The following is a 21,498-nucleotide window of genomic DNA, read 5'->3' on the forward strand; positions in this document are numbered from 1 at the left end:
GGGATGAATGGCTAATTTTATTCATACTTTATATTTTCGAGGGTGCTGAAAACGAAAATGAAGTTTATTTTGAATTTTATGTGGGGGAACATTGTCAAAATCGCAATTTTAACCTAAAAATATAAAAAAAAGAAATCACGTTTTCTTGCGTTTACCTCGCTACAACTCTGTTCCATTTCAATATGTTTTTCTGAAATTTTTACACTATATATCTGTAACATTTCTGAAGACAAAGGTATCTGCCTCAAGTTTTTATTCTTATCATGATAAAGGTTATGAATTTTTCAAAGAAAAAGGTGCGGATTTGTGCATTGCAAAGTTTAATCGCAAAAGTTGTGTGACGAATTTTAAAATTTAGCTTCTTGATTACGCTTATTTTAAAGTAAAGAGTACAAAAGAGTTTTCTGGTAAGTTTTAGATCAAAATGTTTTGTAGAAAATAAAATAGTGCAACTTTTAATGTCAACATTAGAAATCCCCAATATAACGCTTATTTTTTGAGGGACAGACAATCTAGGTCTAATTTCTCACAATTAGTACTATCCTTGGATTATAAGCTTTCATTTGACACCTCATTTGTCATTTTACCTAGAATAATGACGGAGAAGTAAACGTTATTATTTTATTATTCTTGTAGGTACATTTAACATTGATTGAAATTATGAAAAAAATATATAGAAAACAGCATGGCAACACTGTGACCCACAAACATAAAAATTCAGCCACATTCATCTGTGCGTTACATAGAGTGCTTTAATATCCAAGATGTCCCATTTTTGTAGTACTTAGTATAAACTTAGTTTGTGTTTAGTCGTTTTTTAATAGAAAAATTGGTGGCTAGATATTCGCTTACCAAGTCGGATGGCTCAGATTCGTTTCTGGTGCAGACACCAGAAATTCTTTCATTTCTAATTCAACTGAGACGCTACCGTGCTTCGGAGGACATGTAGAGATGTCCGTTCCCGCTACATAAGTAGCTGTTAATACTAAAGTCTGTGCCAGAAGATTGCATATATTCCTCTTGAATTAAAAGATGTAGAATAAGCCAATTTGCCGCTGTACGACCAGTTCGTCTAAAAAAATATAGAAACACAATCTTCACAATCTTTGCCAAATATTTTTTTTTATTTTATTTAATAAAACTCCAACAGGAATCTTATATATGATTATTGCTATCTGATCATTATTATGATCAATAAGCAAGTTAGTTCTATATACAAAATATTATAAAAAACTTATCTAAGGTCATATTCAACAATATTCCTTAGGCTCTAATACATTACAGTACTACTAGCTAACGTGTACACTTTAGCCGCACTTTACTCTGCTTTTTCACTTTCACGCACTTGAACTTATTGCACTAACTCGAACGGCTTCGTTCTCTTAAGTTTTCTTATCTGGTTGGAGTTGTCTAGGAGATTGATGGCCTCGACATTCACATGGTTGGAGAGCCTTTGTTCATGACTTTCGGCAAACTTACTTACTGTCTGGATAACCGTATCCATCTGGAGCTCTCGATGAAGGTCTGATATCGTTGTATAATTTGGATGTTACTTTCTTTTGTACAGCCCTATAGCTGTATCCCATATGTCCATATCGGTTTAAGGACTTGCTTATACAATAACAATTTGTTATAAGTAGACAGAGTGGATTTTTTTCCCATCAACCAGTACATCTTTCTGAACTTGATTTCTAATTCTTCCTTTTTTTTCTTAGTATGCGCTTTCCAACGTAGCTTGGAATCTAATGTCATACCCAAATATTTTGCCGTATTTGCATAAGGTATTTGGTTTCTATTTATACTAACTGGGATATGTTGTTCTCTTTTGTTAGTAAAATTGACATAAACAGATTTTGTTTCATTTAATTTGATACGCCATCGCCTGGTCCAGATGTTAATTTGTTCAACAGAATTCTGTAGCATGGTTGCTGCTTCCTCGTGGTTTTGTCCGACTGCTAGAATGCATGTGTCGTCTGCAAATGTCGCAATTGTGTTAGGTTCTAATGATGGAATATCACTGGTATAGAGCAGGTATAGCACTGGCCCTAGGACACTTCCTTGTGGAACTCCAGCTTTAATTTCTCTTAATTCAGAATATGCTTCCTCATTTTTAACTCGAAAGTATCTGTCGGATATATATGATTCTAGTAGTTCAGAATATTGTTTTGGTAAGTAGCACCTCATTTTATGATATAATCCGTCATGCCACACTTTGTCAAAAGCCTGCGCTACATCGAGGAACATTGCAGAACAGACTTTTCCTTCTTCTAAAGCTTTTTCTACTATATCTATTATTCTATGCACCTGATCTATCGTTGAGTGGTTTTCTCTAAACCCAAACTGATGATTGGGAATTAGATTTTTTTCCTCCATAATCGGTTTTAGTCTCTTCAAGAGTAGTTTTTCATATAATTTAGACATGACAGGTAACAGTGAAATAGGCCTATATGAAGAAGCTTCTTGTGGAAGTTTTTCTGGTTATAGTGTCATTATAATTTGCTCTAACATTTCCCCAGTAATCAGATCAAATCCAGGAGCTTTCTTTGGATTTATATTTTCTTTTATTTCCAAATATACTTCTTTTGGAGTTACAGGGCTAATCTCCATTTCATCTTGATCAGGGAGCTCCCAGTTAATTATTTCTTGTTCTTCATTTGGTTCAAGAGTATTTTCTAGGTGATCAGCAAACCTGTTGGCCTTTTGTATATTGCTTCTTGCCCAGCTACCATTGGTATTTCTAATTGGTGGATTCTGTAAGATTGGCCTTTTTAATCGTTTGGTAGCCTTCCACAATGAGTAATCAGTAGCGCTATCATTTGATAGTTCATTTAGGTAGATGCTAACCGATTCGTGTTTAATTTTTTGAATTTCTCTTTTTAATTTTTGTGTGGCATTATTTAATCTAGTTTTATCAACTGGTGCTCTAGACTGATGCCACTTGCGTCTCAGTTTTCTTTTTTCGGTTATCATTTCTCTGATTTCTTTCGGGTAGTTATTTCCTTTTATTATTTCGACACTGTTCTTGCTGTTGTTCCAAGCACCTTGTTGTACATTTTTATTGAGTAGTTCTACTTCTGCCTCTAGTTGATCAACGGTTCTTAATAGAACTGAGAGGTTAATCTTCTCTTCAAGGTCTATCTGGAAACTTTTCCAGTCAGTATTTTTGTTAACAATAACAGTGTCACTGAGTGTGAGAATAATTGGAGAATGGTCAGAGTTCATATCAAATGCCTCTTCTATCTCTATGTAAATTGTTGAAATATTTCGGACTACAAAGAAGTCGATAAGGTCTGGGATTTTATTTGTGTCAGTAGGCCAGTATGTCAAAGGCCAAATATGAAGCTATTTTGAAAGCTCATCTGTGATTATTCAAGTGCTACATGATTTTTAAAATCATCCCGAAAAGTAATAGAAGTAATTTTTCGATTCAAAGTCTTATGATTGTTAAACATAATTTTTCAGAATATTAGCGTAGTCCTCTTTAATTAGTTTATGCAGTATTACAACTATGTCTTCGAGTTTCTGGCAGAATCTGTCGTCCAAACGTCAATTTCATTACCGTAAGTTCGTTTTAGCAACACTATAGCTATTTTTTCTCATAATTCCATAATCCCATAATGACAAGAGATCTTTTTCTCATAATTCCTTTATACTTTGTTACAATGATTAGATTTAATCATTTTTAATGTTGTTCTGAAGCTATTTTCTTGTGGCATTTTTACAATTTTAACCATTTATAATGGGAAATAAGCAACAATATTATTAAAAAATGATTTTTATTAACGTTTCGACGCCCAAATCGGGTGCCGTTGTCAAAATACAAAATACTATTAACATAAACAAAAATGTTGTTGCTTAGTAAAAAAAATTCTTCTAATAATTTATTTAATTTGACTCATTTATATCGGCAATTCAGATACATATGATACATTTTAAAGTAGAAGACTTTAAAATGATATTGCCAATATTTATGAGTTGCGTTCCTGGGACGACTTTACTGAAAGATAGTTCATTCGATTACATGAAATCAACCCCAACTCAAGAATATCCGTCACAAAAGAAAATCATAGCATGTGATCTGTCTTTAAAAAGACAACCACGTGCAAGGGTGACATTAAAATTCTCGCGTTAGAGATCTCATAGTAAATCACGAGGGAAAACCAGGAAAAACCTCGTGATACTATCCCGACATCGTAAGTATTTGGTCTTACATTTAATTTACTCTCAAAATTAATACCAAATTCTGACTTTACTATAATGTTGTTTAAATTATAAATAATATCAATAATACATGGTTATATAAGTAATACTAAAATATAAAATATGTACTAACTCGACTATTGACTTACTAATTGTGGTATTTTCTTTCTATTGACTTCCTCTTTCAGTATGGGTATCCACATCATACTGCATTCCACCGAGGAATTTGCGACACAAATGGTTTCGTTTAGCATAATTAGAGCCGCTTTTTTGATTTTCCTCTGTTTACTATCTGTTTCTTTCAGGACTATACTTGAATCTCTCCACTGAATAACGCGAGAATTTTAATGTCACCCTTGCACGTGGTTGTCTTTTTAAAGACAGATCACATGCTATGATTTTTTTTTGTGACGGATATTGTTGAGTTGGGGTTGATTTCATGTAATCGAATGAACTATCTTTCAGTAAAGTCGTCCCAGGAACGCAACTCATAAATATTGGCAATATCATTTTAAAGTCTTCTACTTTAAAATGTATCATATGTATCTGAATTGCCGATGTAAATGAGTCAAATTAAATAAATTATTAGAAGAATTTTTTTTACTAAGCAACAACATTTTTGTTTATGTTAATAGTATTTTGTATTTTGACAACGGCACCCGATTTGGGCGTCGAAACGTTAATAAAAATCATTTTTTAATAATATTGTGGCTTATTTCCCATTATAAATTAATCATTTTTTCCTCACCAATTTTTAACTAAAGTATACTTATTTCTTTCCATTATTCCTGATGACATTACCATAATCTGACTCATTTTTGTATTCTCCGATATCTTTAAAACCATTATCTCCATAATAACACTCATAGTTTATAAAAAATATAACAGCTTTTATTGAGAAACAGGTAACATAAAAGGGAAAAATATAAATAGCTTTACAAGATTGATAGATACTCTAAAAAAGGTAAACACACATAGTGCGAATTACTACAAAAACTTATTTGTGACCATGCTCGTATCCACCATCGTAGATATCGTCATAGCCAGCGTGGCTATAGCCGTGGTGGGTCTCTACTGGTACTGCGATTGGTACTTTGACTGGGTATGGTACTGGTCTCTCAACAGGTACTGCTACAGGTCTCTCAACAGCGTAAGGTACGGGCCTGTCGACTGGGATTTTCACTGCGTATGGTACAGGTCTCTCGACGGGTACTGGTACTGGTCGTTCTACTGGGTATGGTGCTGGATAAGGTACTTTAACTGGTACTGGGTATGGTTTTTCTACTGGTACGGGGTATGGTCTGTCGACATGTACTTTGACTGGGTAGGGTACTGGTTTTTCAACTGGAACTGGGATGTTCTTAATAACATGTACTGGGTAGGGCTGTGGTACGTGGACGGGGTATGGTCTGTCGACTGGTACTTTAACGGGTACTGGTACTTGCTTAATAACTGGGTAAGGTTGAGGTACATGGACTGGTACTTTGACTGGGTATGGGACAGGTTTTTCGACTGGGTAGGGTTGAGGAACTGGTACTTTGACTGGTACTGGGATGTGTTTTTCAACTGGGTAAGGTTGAGGAACGAGTACTTTGACTGGGTATGGTCTGTCGACAGGTACTTTAACGGGGACGTGGACAATTTTTTCAACGGGGTAGGGTTGAGGAACTGGAACTGGTACTTTAACATGTACTTTAACTGGGTAGGCTACTGGTTTCTCTACTGGGTATGGTTGTGGTACAAGAACCTTTACTGGGTAAGGTACGTGTTTGGTAACTGGGTAAGGGATGTGTCTCTCTACTGGGTATGGTACTGGTACTCCTTTAACCAAAGTAATGGTCTTCTCAATAGAAGTAGTGTGTCCTAAGTCTAGCTGGCCTAATCCTAGTGTGTAACCACCGTCAATACCGTATCCACCTTGTCCTAAGTGGTAACCATTATCAAAATCTCCACCATATCCGTATCCTAAGCTGAGGAGACCACGTTTCTTCTGTTTCTTGTCATCGGCTTCTGCGCTTTTCTTCTCCTTGGCCTCGGCGTTTATCGCCACTGCTACAAGGACTAAGAACCAGAGCGTTATCTAAAAATAAACAAATATTTTAATTGTTACAAAATAAATAACATCAAATGTTTAGATGAGGATATCTTAACATTAAAAATGAGTTAGGTACATGACAGTACTACGATACTAAACCATTTCATGGACTATTAAAAGGCTTTTGCTTTTGTTAAAAACCAGATAAAATTAAAAATTGTAGTTTGATTAATAGCAATCGTAAAACCACATCAGAATAGTAATAGTTGAAAGTTAAAAAGTGTTGTCTTAAAAAATGTATAGAAGTATAACCCTATCATATCGATATAAGTGTGGGGTTAGAAAAATACCTACATATATTGTCTCCATTATTATATAACTTTAATTCCTTTTAAACGTATAACGAAGATTTGGTTAAATTAAATAAATATGTATCTAATAATAGTGAAACATTAATTACAAAGACTGCTACAAGAAGGAGCAGTACTATTTTGATAGCCAGAAGAGATTTGGGAAATTTAAATTTCCAAAAAGTGAAATATACCTAATGAATTAATTTAATAGTCATATTTAAACGAATTATGTTATGTATAGAGAAATAGCCTTGAACAAAAACATTGTGTTTCAAAAATCTGGGAAACTGTTTTATTCACAAATATTTTTCATACTGCTGGGTGGGAAAATACACTGCGGTGCAAAAAATCGATCTACTAAAAATTTGGTCATTTTTGATGTTTTGAATTTCCTAAACCTGTTGTCCGATTTAAGTAATTTTTACCGCGTTATAGCCTTATCCATTGACGATATCGATTTAATAATATTGTTGCTAGACAGTGAAACTGTCATTTTATACCGGGTGTACGAATCAAACTGTGTTTTTTTCTCAAAGTTCGCATCATCCTGTGAACTATTCTAGCATTTATAAAATACTGAAATTAAAACCCAACTATAGCCTCAGGTTTTCTTAACATTTTGTCTTTCGATTCATTCGCTTATGTTGAATAATAAAAAAGTTAGGTATTTTAACAACTGGCCATGTTCGTCATCAGTACAGGGTGTTTCTAAATACGTGCGACAAACTTTAAGGGGTAATTTTACATGAGAAAATAATGACAATTTGCTTTATAATCATATGTCTGCAAACGCTTCGTTTCCGAGATACGGGATGTTCAATTTTTTTACAAACTGACGATTTATTTATTGTTTTAAAACCAGTTGAGATATGCAGATCAAATTCGGTGGCTTTTAAAACGTAGTTATTGCACATTTTTTGACATACAAATAAGAATTTTATATTCACCATTGGAGTGCGTACGGGTAATATTATCGCTCATAATGCCCGTTCGCGCGCCACTGGTGAATATTAAATTCTTAGTTGTATGTCAAAGAATGTGCAATAACTACGTCTTAAAACCCACCAAATTTTATTTGCACATCTCAACTGGTTTTAGAGTAATAAGTAAATCATCAGTTTGTAAAAAAAATTAAACATCCCGTATTTCGGAAACGAAGCGTTTGCGGACATATGATTATAAAGCAAATTTTCATTATTTTCTCATGTACAATAACCCCTTAAAGTTTTGCGCAAATATTTTAGAAACACACTCTACTGATGACGAACATGGCCAGTTGTTAAAGTACCTAACTCTTTTATTATCCAACATAAGCAAATGAATCGAAAAACAAAATTTTAAGAAAACCTAAGGCTATAGTTGGGTTTTAATTTCAGTATTTTATAAATGCCAGAATAATCCACAGGGTGATGCGAACTTTGAGAAAAAAACACAGTTTTATTCGTACACCAGGTATATAATGATAGTTTGACTGGCTAGCAACAATATTATTACAGGGACATTGTCAATGAATAAGGCTATAACGTGGTAAAAAATCACTTAAATCGGACAACAGGTTTAGGAAATTCGAAACATCAAAAATGGCCAAATTTTTAGTAAATCGATTTTTTTGCACTGCAGTGTAGTTATAATATTCAAAAATGAATTTAAAGGAGACATTAATGACAAACTGGCACAACTATGTTTTTTGTATGTTGTATTAAAATAAATCTAATGATTAAAATAAATAATAATATACAATCCAGGAAGTTGAATGCGGGCCTTGTCTTCTAACGATTCTATTACATGACTAAATTTATTTTGATTGCAAATATAAATATTATCATTGCCTTTATATAACACTTGTTATTGATATTTGTGTTATAAAACTAGCAGCATCTTATGGGCGAACTTTAAGAAAATAATCATGGAAAATACACAGGAAGAGAATATTAGCAATCTGTTAAAAATATACAGGCAGAAATGGTGTGAAATATTTTTTAAAAGATATGTACTTGTAGAATAAATAAAATGTGAAATAATAGGGATCAGTCAAAAGACCAAAATAGAAGTAAAAATTAAATTAATAAAAGAAACAGAAGAAAAACTATTAATGCTAAAATTATAGGGTGATGCGTCTATTCTCTAGTTCACATTATCTATCAATTACAAAAATTTGTAAGTGTTGACGCCTGTAATTTGGCCAGTGTAAGAATAAAAAAATAGATATCATAGACGAATTACTCTTGATTTGTTTCCTTGAACTAGGTACTTCTTTCATTATTGAGGAAGTGAAAACTATATGTATAAGAAGTGGCAAAGGAGTACCTACTGGCATCCCAGGCAACCAAGTGACGTCAACACCGTCGAGGAAACCTCAGTTTTTGGTTGAAATACACACGTGTTTAAACATTACGTCATATAGACGTCTTTTGTAGGTGATTTTAAATACGTAAGATTAATGACGTTAAAATACGTTTAAAAAACGTTTTCTTCAGACAGCCTAAGCCTGACGTCACAAAATTGGGAGGAGCTTATTGACTTTAACTCCAAACGATTTTGTTTATAACGTTAAAAATTGTCATAAGATATTTTTTATTTATTGTTTACGTGCTTTGTTTGGTAAAATAAGTTGAATTATTTAGTTGAAGAAACGTGTTAACTAAGAGATTTTTATTCGTTTTGCTCAGATGAGTTAGTTTAATATAGTAATTCTTCTTGCAAACTTTTGAGGTTATGTTTTTGGTGTTTATTTCTGTTAATGAACTAATTATGTGTTATTGAGTATAATTAAATTAAATTTTAGCCTTCTAAGATTGTTTTAGCCATCTACAACACTTAACTATGAGATGGTGAAGAAAAATGATGCTCATGTACTGTATACAGGTATTCCCAACAATGAGTTGTTCATGATTCTTTTCGATTTAATGTACAGCGTTAAAGTAAGATATTATGCTGGATAATTTGTTAATAAATTATGTATTTAATAGTTTATATGTTGTTTCAGTTTTGATACAGTAAGTATATATTGTAATTCTATGCATTTTAAAGAGTCTTCCATTTGGTTTTACTTTTAGCGTATGGGCTAAATGTAAAACAGTTACATGGAAAAATTACAATACTAACAATGCCCATACAAAGATAATTATTGCGTATTTTTAAAACTATAAAATGAAAAATAAATCTAAAAACGACTTAAAAACTACGTTGTTAATATCACGTATTTAAAACGTGATAAAAATGACGTATATTATGGTGGGACAAATTCACGTGACTTTCGACGTCGAAAAAACGTGATAAACTGACGTGGTTTGGTGATAATTATGACGTCTTTTCAACGTTTTGTAAACGTTATTTGGTTGCCTGGGATGTATCTTCATCCAAATAGCTAACCTAAAAAAAAAGAAAGAATACTTGAAAGAAGATGTACCCATACAAGGCTCTGGTTTACAGTGATGGCTTAAACATTGTAGGGTGTAGGAGCCAGTACAGAAAGGACAAAGCAAGGTATACATTTCCCGGTAAGTCTGTCTAAGGATGTGATAATTACCCGTGCGGAATTAACGGCAATCCATTACTGTGTGGAAGAAATAGAAAGGCAGAAAAGAACATATGCTTAAATTGCTATCTTCAGGGATAGTCAGGCAGCGCCTAAGGCACCCAATTCTGTAGAGGTCAATTCTAAGCTAGTATAGGATTTTGTGGGTATCCTAAATTAACTAGGAGAACGTAGCAAGTTTACAGTGGCCTGAGTACCTGCTGACGCATGAGACTGGTCATAAGAGCAATGAAGAAATAGGTATATGAAATGGCCAAACAATGCTCATCAATGCCATTGGGTGGATCGGAACCCTTCAGCGTTGTTGCAATGACAGTAACAAGAACAGCTATAAGAAAGAAGAAAGTGGGTAGCTAACAAATCTCTGGAATAATGTAGGCGTATTCATCAGGAGAAAAACAGGTGAAACAGTTCATTGCAGAACAATCGCCATAATTTAAGGCGGAGCTAATAGACAACGAGGGAAAACAGTCAAAGCCATAGTAGGTCTGCTAAAAGGACACTGTAAGCTGATGGGCTTGACAAATGATGACCGTAGGTTCTGTCACCTAGAAGAAGAAACAGCAGAGCAAATTTATGTAAGTCTGACAAACTGTCAAATCTGCGGTACTTTGCATTGGACAAAGAAAAGCCACCAACAAGGAGTTACGTAGGTTCAGCCTCGAAGTTATTAGACCATTAAAAAAGGGTCATGCTAGAAGACCACAATGGATGTGAAAATGTCGCAATGGAATATGCCAAAAGCTACCTCATTGAATCTACCTATTGTACTACTAAAAGGATGTCAAAAAACCAATGTAATTAACGGATACAGTAACAGCAATAACTACAAGACTTAGAGATATGTACTCAAAATTTATGTCTGAAGGAAATTATTATTTATACGACAATAGGAATATTCATATATAGTCATAGTTAAAAAAATTCACAAAATTAAATACCTGGGAGCTGTCATAACGGACCAAATAAATCGAGAGACAAAAATAAAATGGATAATAACAATGACTAAATCTACTTTTATGAAAATGAAGACATTTCTTTGCAATAATCATCTCAATTTAAAACTAAGACAAAGAATGGTTAAGTGCTCTCTTTGATCTGTAATCTTGCATGGTGCCAAAAAAATGTACAATAAAAGTATAAATCATGAACAGAATTGAAGCATTGGAGACGTGGATCATAGACGGATGTTGAAGATACCTTGGGCACCAAGAAAAACTAATGAGAAAGTAGGTACTAAGAAGGGTCATCAAAGATAGAGAACTGTTAAGGACTGTTAAACGTCGGAAAATGTATGGTCTGGAACATATGGAATACTACAACTTACCGTGAAGGGCAAAATAGAGGGCTGTAAAAGTGTAGGAAGAAAACAAGTTTCTTGCTTAAAAAAACATTCGTGAATGGACTCAGATATCAAATGCAGAACAATTATTTCATGTCGCAGAAGACCGAGAAAGCTTCGCAATGTTGATCACCATATGAGCCCTTTCCCCCAATAGAAGAATTGGAAATGTGGATTCATAGAGGGATGTTGAAGATACCTTGGGCATAAAACAAACTAATGAAGAAGTACGACCAAGGGTCAAGAAAGATAGAGAACTGCTAAGGACTGTTAAACGTCGGAAAATGTATGGTCTGGAACATATGGAATACTACAACTTACCGTGAAGGGCAAAATAGAGGGCTGTAAAAGTGTAGGAAGAAAACAAGTTTCTTGCTTAAAAAACATTCGTGAATGGACTCAGATATCAAATACAGAACAATTATTTCATGTCGCAGAAGACCGAGAAAGCTTCGCAATGTTGATCACCATATGAGCCCTTTCCCCCAATAGAAGCATTGGAAATGTGGATTCATAGAGGGATGTTGAAGATACCTTGGGTATCAAGAAAAACTAATGAGGAAGTACGACCAAGGGTCAACAATGAACAGAGTACTGCTAAGGACTGTTAAACACCGGAAAATGTATGGTCTGGGTCACATAGAATACTACAACTTATTGTTAAGGGCAAATTATAGAGCCGTAAAAATGTAGGAAGAAAACAAGTTTCTTGGTTAAAAAAGATTCGTGAATGGACTCAGATATCAAATACAGGAGAATTATTTCATATTGCAGAAGAAAAAGAAACCTTAGCAATGTTGATCACCGTATGTCGGATATGTCGGATAATTCTGATATGGCACGTGAAGAAACAGAAAAAAGGTCATTGCCAGGTAACCGTGACAGAAACGTGAAGAAGATGACAATAAGGATGTAGACAGAATGATGACTGTTTGACTGATTATTTTAATTCAATTCAATTCAATTCAATTCAATTCAATTCAATTCAATTCAATTCAATTCAATTTAATTCAATTCAAGAGAATCGATTCAAGAGAATAAATTGTGGCATATCGCTGTTTATTCTAAGCCTAATTTCATTGTATATTGAAGAAAGTAAAATTTTGGCCAATAATAAACACAGCGATAATAAGTGTCGCATAAAAATTACTAGTCATCCATCTAATGTATTTACTAATATCCTTTTGATTGCATTTTTTGCTACGATACGCACAAAAACCGCTTTCATAACACCTTATTAGTACTCACACGCGGCAAATGGGTCAGATTCTATAATAATAACTAATAATTAAATCATTACTTGTGAGAGCTTGCATAAACTTACATAAGGTATGTGTGAGTGTGTCATTTGTTACATTTTTTCTTCAAATTTTGTAGTACAAGGTCGAGTGATGGCTTTCAATGCAATTAGAAATGGAAAGCGGTTAATATGGTAGTATTTTTATGGTCAATTGAAGTTTGGAATGAAGAATTTGATGGCTAATGATGGTGTTCATCGTGAATGGTACTTTGTGTGCAAATTAGATTGAAGAAATTGAAATTCAAACGAAAATTGGACAATGCATGAAATACGATGATTATAAATCGAAATGAAACATTTGAGAAAAATGTACGGGAAAACAAAATAGGGAGGACAATAAAAGAATTTATCGGACCAATAACAAAGCAGAGACATATTACTGAGTACATTAAATAGAAGAAAATGGTCTGGTTCGGACATATTAATAGATTGAAACCAGAAATAAGTACAATGCAAATATAAGAAATACTCAGCAAATAATACAGCAAAGACCCTAGCAACTACCGTACCATCACCTTGCTGAGGACAACCCTTAAAATCTTAACAAAAATACTTGCCAATAAAATAAATGAAGAATACACAATTAGAGAGGAACAACAAGGTTTTCGGAAAAATAGGTCCACAATAGACGCCATATTCATAGCCAGACAAATTGCTGAGAAAGTACTAGAATATAATACACCTGCATTTATGTGTTTTATAGATCTGACTAAGGCCTTTGATTGTCTAAGATTGGAAGATGTGCTAAGATTTCTAAAGGAGAAAAATCAGCCCAACAAGATGATAAGGATAATTAAAGACATTAATACGAAGAACAAAACCAGAATAAAAGTCGAGAATGAACTAACATCGGAAGTAGAAATCAACTCGGGAATCAGACAAGGGGATAGCTTGAGCCCATTGCTTTTTAATTTAGTCATGGACAAAATCACAGAAAACATTAAAGGTACTGGAAAAGGATATAAGATGGCGGAAAAACAAATAAAAATCCTCTGTTATGCTGACGACGCAATCTTAATCTATGATAACGAGGATAACCTACAGCGAATGGCACAAACTTTCAATACAGTGGCGAAGAACTACAACATGAAAATATCAACAGTCAAGACAAAATCCCTGGTAGTGTCAAGGGAACCCATAAGATGCAAATTAGTAATTAACAACAAACTAATTGAACAAGTCTCGAGATTCCAATATCTGGGAATCGAAATATGTAGTTATGGAGATGTTAAGGAGAGCGTCCGAAAGCAAGCAAATAAAGCCAATTACGTGTCAGGACGTCTGAGGGATGTCATATGGAGAAACAAAGATATGAGGCTGGAAGGGAAAGTACGCATATACAAATCATGTGTAAGACCGATCATGACGTACGCGATAGAAACAAGATGTGACACTGCAGAAACCAAGAGGATACTGAGAACATCAGAAATGAGAACGTTGAGGTCAATAACTGGGAAAACACTGAGAGACAGAATACCGAACGACAGAATAAGAGATCTCTGTAACATACAAGATATAGTATGGTGGGGAAGACAGAGACGACGAGAGTGGAATCAGCATGTGACGAGAATGGATAGCGAGAGAATAGCCCGTATTGCTAGGGATTCGAAGCCAACAGGCAAGAGACCAATAAGAAGGCCCTTTAAAAGGTGGCGAGATAGCTGGCAGTCAACATCACAGCTACGAATACAAGCTCAAACCGGTAAAGAACAGGCCAAGAGGCCTATTATAATAAGAAGAAGAAGAAGCAAATATTAGAATAATTGAAAAGTATGAGAAAAAGGAGAACGGAAGACCCGGAAGCAAATGGATAGATTAGATCGAAGAAATAGGTAGGAATGAAGGAAAAGTATCGAAAAATAGAAATTCCTCGACAAAAAGGTAAAGGAAGAACCGGAATCCCAATGCGACCCCTGGGAGAGCAAAAGGATATGAGAGGAAGAAGAAAATTGAAGTTTGTACTAAAGGTTAGAGAGAAATAGTTAACATATATATTTATATGGTAGTCAGAAAAGTTTTTGACCGAAGAGGACCGAAAGGACAACGAGCAAGAGGAAGACTGAGACTTAGATAACTTAGAGAATGATTTATTAAAATCTATTGGAATTAGAGCATGGAGAAGAGTTTTCAGAGACAGGGGCGGATGGAGGATTGTTCTGAAGAAGGCCTTGGCTCATAAAAAGCTGTGACGACACTGATGATGATGATGATATTTATATGGTTCTGAAACTATTTTCCTGTAGCGTGTGTTACACTTTAGACAACTATACCATCGAGCGTTTGAATGTCTTCACATATCTGGGCACAGCTAAATTAGTGCACGTATTTCCAATGGGAATCGTGCATAATATGCTAATAAAAGGTTAATGGCATGGCTATCTGCATATCATTAATTAAACTTATGGTGGTGAAACCTGGGTAATGACAAAAAAAGATGAAGCTCAACTCAAGACATTGTTCAGAGACAAAAAGATCCAAAAAGACCAAAGAAAATATTACAATCGACGCCGATGAGAAGACGAAAAAAGTAAGGCCCAAAACGAGATAGTTGTATGATGTTAAAGACGACATGAAAACTATGAATGTTAGACAATGCAGGAGAATGACACAAGAGAGTTTTGAATGGAAGGACATAGCGAGACAGGCAAAGACCCATCCAGAGTTATGATGCCAAAAGAAGAAGAAGAAGAACTGTGTTGCACTGAATATTTTACATTTTGGTAATAAACCATAATGATTGTAATTAAACCTAATATTTGTCAGGCTTCAAACTTCAAAACGTCTTTGAAAACAATTTCTGGGTTTATTCCAAAAAAATATAAAATACCCAAGGTACATTTATGTCAAAATATTTTCGTACTAACCATCAAATTAAAGGAAAATAATGGTGGAAACTAAAATACAAAAATAATGACTTAGGTAAAGTCTATAGGGTTTATTATTATGGATAAAGTTTTGGAAAGAAATTTGGAGATACAAGTACAGAAATTGATACAAAAGTCAAGTCGTTTTACGGAAAATGTTTCGGAACATCGGCACAGTTATTTATACTTTTCATTCCACTCATTCATCAAAACAATTCAATTTTTCCAATATAACGTTCTTTATGTTTTATAACAGTAATAAGAAAGTTACAATATATATTTGGGACATGTAATGAGAGGACAGCGATGTAAAATCCTAAGATTGATAATACAGGGAAAGATAAAAGAAGGAAAGATAATGGAAAGAAGGAATTTGTCATGAAGGAATGGAGGAATAGAACTGTTTAAAGCAGCGGTAGATAGACTACAGATAGGGATGATAATATCCAACCTCCGATTTGGAGACAACACATACAGAAGAGGAACAACATTTTGTATATTGATCTGTACAATGTCTAGTTAGTCCAGGGCGCATCTGTTTTGAGATGGGCGTTGAGAGGTGACTCAAATTTTTTTGCAGAAATTGCTTGAAAATAACTCAAATAATAATATTTGAGTTATCCTCCCACTCAAAATGGTCCGAAACATTGTTTAAATAATCAAAATGTCAAAATATGAAGGAAAAATTCGATTTTTTTTATTGGTTTTTTGATTATAACTTTAAAACTGTTCATTTTTGAGAAAAGTTGTACTAGCATAAAAGAAGTTGCGTAATTAAATTTCCTACAATATATAATTGATTAAAAGTTTAAAAAATAGTCACCCTTGTTGCAAAATAGCAATAATTTCGAAAAAAAACCATACAAAAACAAGTATTCGCATTTTACGTCTTTCAACCATTTATGCTACACTTAGGACCTTCATATTCTACCCAAAAAAACTTTATGACATAGTAAAACACTGTAAATTTCATTAAGATCGGTTTAATCGATTTTGCAAAATAAATTTTGCAATCCAACTTTCGCAAATAAAATTCATTTTTTTTAAATGTTACAGGACTGAAAATCAAGCAGATAGCAAGTTGAATTGTTTTTCCTTATAGAAGTTTACTGTACCTTTCACTTGCAATTTGCAAATTTAAAATCGGTTAATTACCACGGCGTCAGGAAATTTTTTAAGTAAACAATAATTTTTGGTGCTACACGCAGGACAGCGGTGTTCGATTCACATAAGTTGATTTCCACCAAAATTTCTTCCAATCTTTATCTAATATATTATTTTCTTACTCTGTATGTTGTTGTATTTTAATATTTTAATTCCACAAAAATCAAACTAATTTTATTATTGTTTGTGAAACATTGTTTAAACAATTGCATATGTTTAAAAATAATAAACTTTTATTCTCTAAGTTAAAATATATGAACAAAGAAAGTTTTTGCTAAAAAAAGTGTTATTTCAAAGAATAGAGTATTTGTTTTTATTTTGCAATAAACAAATTTATTTATTTATATCGAAATGTAATAAAAATTAAAATGTATCAATCCTTATCAAGGGTCATTGGAATGCCCAATCAGAGCAAACTATCCGCTGTCCTGCGCGTAGCACCAATAATAATTGTTTATTTAAATAAATTCCTGACGCCGTGGTACTTAATCGATTTTAGTTTTGTAAATTACAAATGAAAGGTACAGTACACATTTATATGCAAAAAAAATTTAAACTTGCTATCTGCTTTATTTTTAGTCCTGTAACATTTTGAAAAAATGAATTTTTTTTGCGAAAGCTGGATTGCAAAATTTATTTTGCAAAATTTATTGAATCGATCTTAAAGAAATATTCAGTATTGTTTTAGTGTATCATAAACTTTTTCTGGGTGCAATATGAAGGTCCTAAGTGTAGCATAGATGGTTGGAAACCGTAAAATGCGAATACTTTTTATATGGGTTTTTCGCAATTATTGCTATTTTGCAACAAGGGTGACTATTTTTTAAACCAATTCTAGATTGTAGGAAATTTAATTATGCAACTTTTATGCCAGTACAACTTTTCTAGGAAATGAATACTTTTAAAGTTATAATCAAAAAACGAAGAAAAAAATCGAATTTTTCCTTCATTTTTTGACATTTTGATTATTTAAACAATGTTTCGGACCTTTTTGAGAAGGAGGATAACTCAAATATTATTATTTGAGTTATTTTCAAGCAATTTCTGCAAAACAGTTTGAGTCACCCCTCAACGTCCAAATGTACTAATATTTTTACAGATGCGCCCTGGTCTAAATACCATATTAGCGATTGGAATTTATATACATTAGTTTCACTATTTCTCTTTTATCCAACACATCATCCGGTGCTTTTATTTCATCCATCGTAGAAAAAATCTAAATCTGCTAAACTACATACTGGAAGAAGTTAAGAGAATTCCATGAAATTGAGTTAGACAGAAAAAAGGAATGAAAATTTTAATTGGAGGATAATTAGAAGAGAATTATGACTTAAATTATGCAATGAAAAAAGTCTGCACAAATATCACTGGCAGATATACATGTTTCTGATATACATTTATTTGTTTATGATACAAACTCATGAAATCGTCATACAGAATATTCTATAGAATGTTTAAGTGAGAGTCTAAGTTGAGAGGTTTAAGCTATTTCTTTTTTTCAGATTTTACTGATTTTTTACAATCATTAAACATTCATACAAATGATAAAAAAGGTTTAGTGATAATGCTGTATGATAGTGCTATAATATATTAAAAAAAAACATTAAAAAACTTTTATGCGATCAAAATAATATTATTAATTGTCCAGAAATTATAAACGCAAACACACATTCACACATTTTTTTAAATGTTTCTTCTGAAACCTAAAACAAAAACGAATGAAAAATTTCCCATAGGTTTTACAAAATATTATATATTCAGCCTACTAATTTACGCGATTTAGTTCCTTCAGATTTTTCGCCATTTTAAATAAAAGAGGATGAAGAATATTTAATGAGTAATATCTTCCGATTAAATATTACATAACTGTTAGTGCCAAGAACATTTAAAACGAAGATATTAATAAGAAATAAAAGCAATATTTACATGAAGCAGTTCACGTGTTTAGAGTAATATAGGAGCAGTTTAAGAAAACTTTAAAATCGGATAATAAATAAGAGAATTCTACTCCCGTAGAATTTCAGCATAAGATGTTATGTAGCCTTCAAGTTTACCAGATTTAATGCCATGGGAAAATTATTTATTTAAGCAGTAGACAAAAAATTATATAATGAAGGACTCGTTGGATCTGTGAAGCAATTTGACACACCAAAATGAGAACTATTACAATATTGTTGACACCAATATATTTAAAAAAAAATCCTATATTGGTTTAAATAAAATTTTTGATGGGAATAAGAAATTATAGGTCTGGATCCTGCGAACACTGGAACATGGGAAGTTTTAATTGTGGAACAGGTCAAAAATTTGGAACGTCAGACTACGAAGACGTCCCATGTATTTTGTCGGACAGAACTTCCAATTAATTTGTTACCCTTTCATTAAACTGTCCTGCAAAAATCAGACTGCTATTTATCAAAAACTGGGCATTTTAATGAGTGGAACACATAGAACATGTCAAATGACAGGAATTATGACAGGTGACAAATAAGTCTTATTTTTGCATGAGAGTGTAATGAAAGGGTAAAAAATCAATTGGAAGTTCTGTCCGACAAAATACATGGGACATTTTCGTGGTCTGACGTTCCAAATTTTTAACCTGTTCCACAATTAAAACTTCTCCTGTTCCAGTGTTCCCATACATTAAACTTTGTCCGACTAGACACCCTTAAGCTATTAACAAATTTTCAGCTTGCTATTAATCAACTATTTTTCACATGCGGGATCCAGACCTATTATCCATATACTAGAATTATCTAAACAGACATTTACGAATTTTTGCAAATATTAAGAAATTATTTTTTATAAATATTAAAAACAGAAATTTAAAAAAATAATAATAAAAATGATAATTTTATCATTTTTATTATAATCATGTTATCATAAAAAATTATATTTTTTAGAAATGAACCCACAATTATTAATTATTCAATATTTTTCAAATAATTTTTAAATTTAAATTTAGTTTATTTTTAATTGAATTATTAGGTTATAAAAAACAAACAATTGTTAAAAATTAAATGTGATCTAAACTTATTGACAAAACTGCAAAACTATTTTAAAAATGTTTTTTATTAATTAATTAATGTATTTGCCCCTTTTTAATTTAGATAAAACTTTTTATTTATTTTTATATTAAACAAATTAGAACACCGCTATATCCGACCCCTATTCCCAATTCACAAACTATCACAGAAACAATCCTCAAAACGTCACTAGTACCACCACAAAATCACCAAAATCTTCACTGACTCACCAAAGGTTTCATTCTTAATTTTCCGGAAGTGATTTTCGTGCAAAAAGCAAAGCACTGGATCACATTCGCATTCGTCCTATGTTATTTATACCAACGTACCTGACTCCACTTCTTGAAGAGGTCGCTCCCCCTTCGCACTGTCACTGGTACCACTTGTAATAGGTACTTACAGTAAGCTTTGTAGGTACGGATTTTTTTCGGCTGCGTGAATTAACTGTAACAGAAGGTTCTGATGCGGAGGATGGATGTTAAAGATGGTAATGGCAGTATGTAAGTGGTACCACGCGGTTCGTTAATTGCGATTGTGTTTGTGCATGAATAATCATGGCGTTTAGTAATGGTTAGTTAATCAAAATGTAGATAATAATTGTGTTATAGTCTAATGATCTATCAAAATAATGTTTTCATGAATCGATAGACAATATCTTTTGACGGTTATTTTGTCATTTATTTATTGTTTATTATCTTTATATATTTATTTATTGCCCATTTTGACATTTTTCAAGATACAACAGATTTAAGATTATAGTCCTGATTATTTTTTCTTCTAGATTGTCTTCTAATAGATTTCGAAATGTTCTTTAGTCCTACAACTTCCTCTTATTTTTTTGTGATCCTTAACCATGTTAATTGTAGTTTTAAATATTATGTGATTGTACAGATTTAAAAAATTTTGCTCTCACTCCCTCTACAGAGAAAAATCACCCATCCTATATACGTAAAAGTAAAAGGATTGCACTCTAGGTGGACCCTTTCCATGTTTTCGAGTACCAGATGACCTGGTATGCTAGCATCGCTGCAAAAAACGTTCTGATACATCTGGAAGTCGTAAATATTACCGCTTTATCGTGGTTTTATAAAGGTAGTCACCTAGGTCTATCTGTTTGATAATCGCTAGGGAGAACTTTCGAGCTAGACCAGTACTTGAGATAATTCCAAGAAACTTTCTATCTTCCATTGTCTCATTATTTGTATTTTAAAATAGCCATACGTTGGTCTAGTTAGTTTATTAGGTAGTGTGAGGTTCCACTGGTTAATTATGTACACAGCACCTATCAATATGTTTTGTAGTTCTCATTTTCAAGATGTATCATGGCCCTCTTTTTAATAAGGGAGATGATCTGTTTAGAGAAATCCTACATGGTTGATTAGCATTTGATTGACTATTTTTGTTATTGGTCATGTTATAGGACAAAAGCCTGATACCAGGTCAATGTTATTCAGATATAAACCACACGGTTTTCGCTTCCCCTGAGGGGAAAATTCATTCATCCCAGAACCTACAGTGGCAAAGGATTGAGCTCTGGTGGGGCCCTATAATTTCTTAAAGAGGTTGCTCCCCTTCGCACTGTCAGTAGTACTTGTAATAGGTACTTACAGTAAGCTTTGTAGGTACGGATTTTTTTCGGTTGCGTGAATTAACTGTAACAGAAGGTTACATGTAAG

The 21,498-nt window shown here is 33.1% G+C and overlaps 2 protein-coding genes across 2 annotated transcripts in view; one reads left to right on the forward strand and one right to left on the reverse strand.

The window, feature by feature from the left end:
* LOC114330466 (angiotensin-converting enzyme-like) overlaps positions 1-21,498 on the forward strand; it is a 537,413-nt gene that overhangs the window by 396,021 nt on the left and 119,894 nt on the right. The gene's annotated exons all lie outside the window — the stretch shown is intronic.
* On the reverse strand, positions 5,070-20,201 carry LOC114330454 (tetra-peptide repeat homeobox protein 1-like). The gene is made up of 2 exons (XM_028279797.2): positions 20,053-20,201; positions 5,070-6,280 (listed from the first exon to the last, which is right to left on the reverse strand). Exons 1-2 carry the CDS (start codon positions 20,062-20,064, stop codon positions 5,198-5,200), a joined length of 1,095 nt encoding a protein of 364 aa, XP_028135598.2. The 5' UTR covers positions 20,065-20,201; the 3' UTR covers positions 5,070-5,197.

Source organism: Diabrotica virgifera, chromosome 1, assembly GCF_917563875.1.
Source record: "Diabrotica virgifera virgifera chromosome 1, PGI_DIABVI_V3a".
Lineage (NCBI taxonomy): Eukaryota > Metazoa > Arthropoda > Insecta > Coleoptera > Chrysomelidae > Diabrotica > Diabrotica virgifera.